Genomic DNA, 9,993 nt, shown 5'->3' on the forward strand with positions numbered 1-9,993 from the left:
TATGGGTCAAATGGTCATAGACATCTCAGCTAAAGCCAGATGGATAATTTTTGAATCATCTCTCCTGTATATAGAACATTTTTTCTCTTGATCTTTATTTAGTACCTCAGAAATATTAACCTTCTAAGTGTTCATCTTTATAATGTCCTTACTAAGTTTTACATAGATTTTTTTAGATGTCTGGTTTCATCTTAAGAGTTTCTGGTTAATAACTAGCATAATAGTTACATAGCATAATAATTTTAGGTGATTGAATGCTAAAAGTGGCAGTAGTACTCATTCCTTTTGTTCGTCTGTGCCTTGATTGTTGGTTGGAGGTAGAGATAAAGGGACTGGCTTTAAATTTCTGCTGAACATATTTTGTATTAGCTTCAATATGGATGATTGTGAAGGGAATACTAGAATTCTCAGAGGCTTTGGACTTATTTATCTGGTCCCTGCTCCCACTTTTTCTTCTATAAATGTATATGTATTCAGAGTATCGAGGGCCCTTCTCTGGATTAGAATCCTGGTACCATGTCTGGTATAAGGACATCTATTCATAGGGTGTTAAGAGTCTGGGGACCCTCATGTACCCACAGCACTGTATCTGTAAACTCCTTTGACCCTGCACTGTAGCTTGTGTTATTAGTAGCTTTGACGTGTGCACCTTGAGGTGCATAAATGTGGACCAATTATCCCGGTAAAATGGCCAACTGTGATATACAGGGTTTGAGAAGCATTCCCCTTAGAGTCCAGGACAGGACACTTGACAAGTAGGGTTGGCCAGTTACATGGTGGTTTTAGAACTTTAGAACTGAAGCTCTGGAACAGCAAGTCTTCCATGCAAGGGAAACCTGGGAATTATGAGGCTGCTTGTAGTATGTGGAGCATCCAGAGCAGTTCACTACTGCTGGGCTCCTGCACTCGAAAATGGTTTGTTTTAAAATCAAAACCATAATGAGGTATCACCTCACACCTATCAGAATGGCTATCATCAAAAAGACAAGAAATAACAAACGTTAGTGAGGATGGAATCCTTAGTGACTATTATCCCTAGAAATAGATATCCAGAAATTCTAGAAAGGCCACAGTAAGTGAATTCCTCTTTTGTGCTGTGGGACTACAAATGTTACCTATGAATGGGAGATTCAGGTCATGATTACTGTTTTGACGTTGTTTTCATACCTACCCTTTGGCTGGGGGCTTTCACTTGCCCTGATTGAAGATGACTGTGGATACTACTCCATGGAATGGATGGGCTGGCTCTTTGTGGGTGGGATGTAAGCTTTTGATCAGAGAAGGACATTTCACAAAACTGGGAAGTGCCTCCTTAAAGGCAGTTTAAAGGAAAATTTAAAGGGAAAATCCTTGTTTTGAACATTTAATTCCATATCAACCCTAAACATCCTTTTCTTTTTAACAAGCAATGAGATATGGGGGTGAGGAGCAATAAACTAGCTGTATTTGGGACTAATTTTTTTTAAATAAATTTACTTATTTATTTATATTTTATTTTTGGCTGCATTGGGTCTTTGTTGCTGCGCGCCGGCTTTCTCTAGTTGCGGTGAGCGGGGGCTGCTCTTCGCTGTGGTATGTGGGCTTCTCGTTGTGGTGGCTTCTCTTGTTGCAGAGCACGGGCTCCAGGCACGTGGGCTTCAGTAGTTGTGGCTTGCGGGCTCTAGAGCACAGGCTCAGTAGTTGTGGCTCATGGGCTCTAGAACACGGGCTCAGTAGTTTTTGGCGCAGGGGCTTAGTTGCTCCGTGGCATGTGGGATCTTCCCAGACCAGGGCTCGGACCCATGTCACCTGCATTGGCAGGCGAATTCTTAACCACTGCGCCACTCAGGGAAGTCCTGGGACTAATTTGTATTTGTTCATGTCTGCTGGATTGACACCTTAACTGCCAAGCTCAGAGTCTTTCTACACAGTTGAATGATCTCTACACTTTTCCAACCTCTCTATAGAAATGTGAGGTTGCAGGCCATCAGGTCTCTCTCCTAGAGAGACACCCTTGCTGCACCAGCCCCCTTGTCCTCTGCATAGCCAAACATACCTTCCTGGGCTGTCCAGAATCTGCAAGACCACCTGTAGTCTACCAGCCTTGTGCCTGTAAACTGTTTAGAGTGTGCAAAAAGTGTCATATGTGGTGTTTTCCTTTGAACTGTGTTTTAAAGACCAGACTCCTTAGTTATCATTAAAAAACATCAACTTTTTAACCCTGTATCCTAGAGTATTTGAATCAACTTTCAAATAAAATATAGACTACATGCCCTTCAGACACCTGCTATTTGTGAATTTCTTTGCCAGACACATTTTATCGAAAACCTCACTGAGACAAAATTTGAAAAGAAGAGTTGGGCTCTGATTTATTAATCATTCACTAGGTCATCACAAGGCTCTCCATGTATTATTCCTGTAGTAAGCTACTCCAAGTATATATGCTAGATCCAATTTTATCCTTAATTGCCCATTTTTTTTCTCAACCTAGGTTCTCTGATACTTATTTGCCTTCTCTAGGATTTAACTTTCATTTTGTATTAATCATTTCAATGCTATCACTAAAAGTGGTTTGCAATTATGTTTATAACAGTGGTGTCAGGTCACCAGTGAGCATCGTGATAAATACAAATGGGAACATTTATGTTGACACTGGTAGGGTCATATTGACAAAAGAAGTTTCAGAGAAGTCAGTCAAGGGGTGAAAGAAAATAAATATTTGGTAAGAACTAGTGTAAACTCTTCTTTGGTACTATCTCTATATGGCATTCCAGCCTCAGTCACGCAAAAAAGTAGAGCTAAAATCAATAATGGAATACTTCTGAGGTGTTGCCAAGAACCCAAACTGAAGCAGAATATCAGGGGAGATGCCCCCTATAGGGATGTACACTTACAGTCCATTCACTTATTCACTCATTTGTCTGTGCATTCAGACATTTATTTTATAAGATGTCTATTCTTATCCACACGCTGTCTGAGGGGGCGAGCATACAAATTTAAATAAATGAATGAAATAAAAAAAAAACAACTAAGGAACAATCCCTCCCTTAGAGGAGCTCACTGTCTTTAGGGAAAAAAGTAGGTAGACAATTAAAAGAGAGTGTGGATTATGACATAATAAGCCCAGAAGCATCAGTGCACAAAGAGGGACATTTACTTCAGTCTTGGGAGACTGAGATCAGCATGCATTATTGGGGAAGTAAAGCTTTAGTTACAGATAAGGAGAGTTAAAGCGTGAAAGTTCTGGGCATTAGGTATCTTGTGCTGGTTGTGTTTTACATATGTACCATGTACATTCATATACATAAGGAGTATTATTCTGGTTGAAAGAGAAAGATGCTTTCCAATTAAGTTCAAATAAAAACAAAACAAACATGCTAAAGTGGAGGAATGGGTGACAGAAGAACCTCCTCAGTCTGTGGTGCAGCAGAAAGAGTTAAGAGTTTTAGAATAATAGGGAAGTGGGTTCAGATCCCAGCTCCACTGCTTACCAGCTCTGAAACCATAACAAATTTCCCAGTTTCTGGGACTCAGTATTGTCATCTATAAGTAGGAACATGCAGAGGTATGATGAGGATTAATGATACTGTATACAGAAGTATCTTACATGGGGCCTGTACATAATAATGCTTGATAAGAAGATGCTATTATTGAGAGCATCACCATCATTATTACTATTATTATTATTATTATTATTAACTTCCGTAAGAGATAGTATGTTCCCTTCCCCAATCTTTTATTAGAATATCCAGAAGCTAAGGAAGTTTGGTACTGTTCATCTGCCATGGGGCTCTGTTTACATCTTGAATTACTCAAATGAAATGCAAAAACAGCTTCACTGCATCATAAAGTGCTCATTACTTTAATTCAAACAGAACAGAGTTCCCCTCAAAATAAATGACTCTATCCATCTGTTTATTTCCCTCTGTTAAACTGATTTCCTGCTTTTCTTGGGCTGGTGAGAAACATCTCAAAGACAGCAGATGTGAACTAAGTAGGGAAGTCTCCAGCCCACATCACTGGGTTCTGGAGAACCTCAGACAGCCTGGGTGGAAAGGCAACAGTACAGTATCCAGCCTGTGTATGTCATGATGTTCACGGTCCATAGGTACTTTCACTCTAGAGGTCCATTTTGGATTTGTTGGGAAGCAAATTTTCCTGTTTTTGACATTGATTTCATTTTGTATGATCAAATATAATTTTACTTTATCTTTGTAATCCTTTAGATCATGACTGTCATAGAACACAATTTTAGTCAAAATCTTGATGATAACACATAATTAAAAGATTTTGTGTAAAGGCCAGAAAAATAAATTGTATGAAATTGATACATAAAAAGAAGAAAGAGAAAGATGCTTTTAATAAATCAATCATTTGTCAAATATGCATAATTTATTCTTTTTTGGTTGCAGTTGTAGGTGGATTTTTCTGTAAATTTCCTTCTGTTGAAATATATTCATCAACGTCATCAGCAGGCGAAACGTTTAATAGTAACTGTAAAAAGCAAGTTACCTTGTTGAAACATGTAGAACCTAAATTAAAGTGAACAAAAGGCAAATAAAACAAAAGTCTGCTGAGGATAAAAAGAAGAACATAGATATGGTGCATCTTAGGAGACTTGATAATGGGTGTCAAAACCAAGAACAAAGACATGGCCATGGTTCCAAATGCAAATGGCAAACGTACTTGAGAACAAACATAAATTTGTATTAGAGTGGCCTTGGAGGTTATTACAAATAATAACATAAAACATTTTATCCACAGACATTTGTTTGCTACTGAGGAAGTTGGTTTAACTGATAAAAAAATATTACCAGGTCTTCCTCCTTTTTATATGAGAAAATAATCTGCTGAGAACCTCCTTGGGGTGTGAAATAGCAGAACTGAAGGCTTTTACTTAATAATTTCACCAATTTGCTGACCCTTTGATTTTTTCATAAGTCTGTACCACTTGCCCATTCTGATCTCTTGAATGAAGACATCATGAAACATTCCAGACTATTACCATAAAGCATTTTTTCACCATAAAAATTTTCTAACTTTTCTATTTTCAGGTAATATCAAAATTAATATTTTCTGCACCTCAACCTAATATATAACCTAATATAAAACATATATATAATTCATTTGGAGCACATTTTTATTGTAAAAGGACCACAGGGTTTGGATTCACTTTCTTTGATCCTCATTTTTCCCTTAAAATGGGTCTTAACAATGCATACCTTTCAAATTTGTATATCTTAATTTGGACAATTAAAGAATACACAAACACACACTATTATATGTAATTAAAGAATAGTACCTTCAAACGATAAAATGCTTAATTAAATGTTGTTGATTACTGCCTGTTACTATATTTTGTGTAACTCTCTTCTCTTTCCTATTAGACTATGAAGCTATTGATGGCATAATTAATGGCCAATTTATCTACATAGCTTTAAAGTGTTTAGAGTAGTGTCTTCCACATAGTAGTTGCTTAGTACATATTTATTGAGTCATTAAATGACTCAGATGCAAGATTATCATTATTTTTCATTTTTTCAGTTTTGAAATGTCGATTTCTGTTCCTCACCCTAAGCATTAGAATCCCCAGGGGTGATGTCTAGGAATCTGAATTTATACAAGAAATCCCAGAGTTATTCTTTTTCACAGTTTAGTTTGAAAATCTTAGCTATAAACTGTCTTGGTTGTCTTTTTAAAATTTCTAGTCCACCCCTGTACCTTAGTGTTCTGCTGAGATATTCCTGTCGGTATTCTGCTACCTCCTTTTACCTTATACAAGGTGTTGGGTTGGCCAAAAAAATTCGTTCAGGTTTTTCCATAAAATGTTATGGAAAAATCTGAACGAACTTTTTGGCCAACTTAATACATCATAAAAGGGGTCCCTTGATTGTTTTTAGAATATGGCTTATTGATAAAACAAGGATTGTTTGGAACCTACCTCATTAAAAATAACTTATAAGCCTAGAAATAATAAAAGCTATATGGCAAGATATGCATGCCATAAGCCATTTTACAAGTTAGTGACAAACCACTAATTCAGATTTAAATTTTCTAGCAGCCTACATGAAAAGGGGAGCATGATCTTACAAAGCTTAAGTATTGAAACCAAGCAGGACCCTGTGGGACTCCTCGGCACAAAAGCCTTTCTCTGTCTCCTGGTTCCTGTTTGTAGGAAATAAGCTTCATTTAGCCCCCATGACCTTCCCTGAGTTCCAAAGGGCAGGTTTAAACAGTTGCTAATCAGGAAAGGGAGGGGATGCAGAGACAAGGGAGAAGCAGTCAAGAAACAATAGTGCAAGAAGACCCAAAGAGACATTTCTCCAAAGAAGAAATACAGATGGCCAATAGGCACATGGAAAAGATGCTCAACATCACTAATCACTAGAGAAATGCAAATCAAAATTACAATGAGGTACCACCTCATGCCAGTCAGAATGGCCATATCATTAAAAAGTCTACAGATGACAAATGCTGGAGGGGGTGTGAAGAAAAGGGAACCCTCCTACACTGTTGGTGGGAATGTAAGTTGGTGTGGTCACTGTGGAAAACACAGTAGAGGCTCCTCAGGAAACTAAAAATAGGGTTACCATATGATCTAGCAATCCCACTCCTGGGCATATATCCAGACAAAACTATAATTCAAAAAGATAAATGCACCCCTATGTTCATAGCAGCACTATTCATATGCACAATAGCCAAGACGTGGAAGCAACCTAAATGTCTATCAACAGATGAATGGTTAAAGATGTGGTACATATATACAATGGAATACTAGTCAGCCATAAAAAAGAATGAAATAATACCACATTTGCAGCAACATAAATGAAGCTAGAGATTATCATACCAAGTAAGTCAGAAAGAGAAAGACAAATGTCATGATATCACTAATATGTGGAATCTAAAATATGAGACAAATGAACATATTTATGAAACAGAAACAAAATCAGGGACATAGAGAATAGACTGGTGGTTGCCAAGGGGTAGGGAGTGGGAGATGGTAGTAGTGGGAGTTTGGGATTAGCAGATACAAACTGGTATATAGAGAATGGATAGCAGCAAGGTCCTACCTTATAGCACAGGGAACTATATTCAATATCTTATGATAAACCATAATGGAAAAGAATATGAAAAAGAATGTATATATATATGTATAACTGAGTCACTTTGCTGTACAGCAGTAATTAACACAACACTGCAATTCAACTATACTTCAGTAAAAAATAATAATAAAAAAAGAAACAATAGTGCAACCTTAGGGCAGGGTCCTGGTTCCTCCTCAAGGGATATACACAACAATATCTTTGAGCTCTTCTGCAGAACTAAAACCCCCACCAAATGGAAGATGCTAACTATGTGATGAAGTATTCTTCATTCCAGAGAGAAGGTCACAGTTCCATAACCTTGAGAATCACGAGACCACCTGATGCCAGAGGATCTCTGGATTGAAGGTATTCATGCCCTGCAGGTACCCTGATCCTTATCAGCAACATCACTCCTTGACTATAAGACTTCTCACAAACCCCCCCAGGTTGGCACACACAGCTATGAGGGCATTAGCCTGCTGTGGTCCCCTTTGCCTGGCAAAGCAATAAAGCTGTTCTTTTCTACTTCATCCAAACTCTGTCTCTGAGATTCAATTTGGTGCCGGTATATAGAGGCTGATTGTCAGTGTCAGTGTCTGTAAAGAAAACTAATAATCTGCCTAGAAACACAAGTATTTCTGATACAAATAATAGGAAGAATTTTCTTCAATGGGTCTACATTTAGAGAGACAATTGCATAACGTAAAAATATATCACTTAATCTCCTTTCAGTAAGTAAAGGAATGAGTTGCCAGAGGTTGTTTGGTTAAACACAACATTGGTTAAATCTACAGTATAGATGGATGGGCTGTAGTAAACAATTAGTAGAAAAAAATTCTTCCACAGGCTATGGAAAAATTCTTCCAAATTCTATGAAGCATTTCAGATATAGTTAATATAGAGAGAGGTTTTGGTGGTTTGAGGAATTGACAGAATACTTATCCCTCAGTCAATCCTTCATACATATTCTGTCTCTGAGGTAAGCTTTTGAAAGATGAATGAGTTTGCAATTATACTCCTTCACAAATATCTAGGGTGTAGCTTTTCTATATTGGCCATTAAAGCTGGAGACTTATACACTTATAGACATTTGAGTTCAGAAGCCTGAAAAGTCCTAGGCAAGCCTAAAATGTTATCTAAGGTGGTACCAATAAGAGGACACTCAAATAATCATTGGCCCTGGACATTGGTCCATCTCTTCCACTGAGATCTAGTACAGACATCATACACCCCACATATGGGCCCTGTGGGCTCAAATTTCACTAGTTGCATTATAATATAAAAAAGCCTAAGGATCCTCTGCCTTTACTAACAAGGGCCAGTCCTGTGCTTTCTTTCTTGAGATTTAAAATTGAAAATGGTCTAAGAAGCTTATGAACTAATAAATATAAAATCTATTCTTTAGATCAAATGTTCCTAAACAGGGCTAGAAAGACTTTACATGCAGATATAAGAAAAAAGTAAAAGTACAAAATGCTGTTTAGAAAGGTGAAGGGAATTTTTTTCGGGTTTGATTTACCTTATAAGGTCTGGATAGGTGGGGCTTCTGGAATCTCAGTTTAAACAAGCCCATCATCATTAGCCCAAGTTGAATTCAATCTGTGAATCCCACATAGTTTATGGGGATTAAGTCTGAGGGAATAATTAAAATGGAGGCAAAGATGAGCATTTGAGCTTCAAGATGGTGGAATAATAAGACGTGGAGATCACCTTCCTCCCCACAAATACATCAGAAATACATCTACATGTGGAACAACTCCTACAGAGCACCTACTGAAACCTGGCAAGAAACTCCCCACATACCTGGGTAGGGCAAAAAAAAAAAAAGAAAAAACAGAGACAAAAGAATAGGGACGGGACCTGCACCAGTGGGAGGGAGCTGTGAAGGAGGAAATGTTTCCACACACTAGGAAGCCCCTTCGCGGGCGGAGACTGTGGGTGGCGGAGGCGGGGAGCTTCAGAGCCATGGAGGAAAGCACAGCAACAGGGGTGCGGAGGGCAAAGCGGAGAGATTCCCGCACAGAGGATCAGTGCCGACCAGCACTCACCAGCCCGAGAGGCTTGTCTGCTCACCAGCCGGGGTGGGCGAGGGATGGGAGCTGAGACTAGGGCATCGGAGGTCAGATCCCCTGATGAGGACTGGGGTTGGCTGTGTGAACACAGCCTGAAGGGGTTAGTGCACCACAGCTAGCCGGGAGGGAGTCCAGAAAAAGTCCGGAGCTGCCGAAGAGGCAAGAGACTTTTTCTTCCCTCTTTGTTTCCTGGTCCGCTAGGAGAAGGGATTAAGAACGCTGCTTAAAGGAGCTCCAGAGACTGGCGCGAGCTGCGGCTAATAGCGCGGACCCCAGAGACGGGCATGAGATGCTAAGGCTGCTGCTGCCGCCACCAAGAAGCCTGTGTGCAAGCACAGGTCACTCTCCACACCTCCCCTCCGGAAGCCTGTGCAGCCCGCCACTGCCAGGGTCCCAGGATCCAGGGACAACTTCCCCGGGAGAACGCACGGCACGCCTCAGGCTGGTGCAACGTCACGCCAGCCTCTGCCACCGCAGGCTCTCCCCGAACATTGTACCCTTCCCTCCCCCATGCCTGAGTGAGGCAGAGCCCCTAATCAGCTGCTCCTTTAACCCTGTCCGGTATGAGAGAGGAACAGATGCCCTCAGAAGACCTACATGTAGAGGAGGGTCCAAATCCAAAGCTGAACCCCGGGAACTATGCGAACAAAGAAGAGAAAGGGAAATTTCTCGCAGCAGCCTCAGGAGCAGTGGATTCAATCTCCACAATCAACTTGATGTACCCTGCATCTGTGGAATACCTGAATAGACAATGAATCATCCCAAATTGAGGAGGTGGACTAGAGGAACAATGATATATATATATATATATATATATATATATATATATATATATTTTTTTTTTTTTTTTTTTTTTT

General features: G+C 39.5%; 1 protein-coding gene across 1 annotated transcript in view; it reads right to left on the reverse strand.

Moving 5' to 3' along the window:
* Positions 1–4,371: 4,371 nt before the first annotated feature.
* Positions 4,372–9,993, reverse strand: part of LOC103083423 (solute carrier family 7 member 13-like) — a 40,708-nt gene continuing 35,086 nt past the window's right edge. Inside the window, 2 exon segments of the mRNA XM_082931234.1 lie at positions 4,372–4,661; positions 8,580–8,738. Coding sequence (XP_082787360.1) covers positions 4,372–4,661; positions 8,580–8,738 — 449 coding nt within the window.

This window comes from Lipotes vexillifer, unplaced genomic scaffold (assembly GCF_000442215.2).
Source record: "Lipotes vexillifer unplaced genomic scaffold, Lipotes_vexillifer_v1.1 scaffold163, whole genome shotgun sequence".
NCBI classification, from domain to species: domain Eukaryota; kingdom Metazoa; phylum Chordata; class Mammalia; order Artiodactyla; family Lipotidae; genus Lipotes; species Lipotes vexillifer.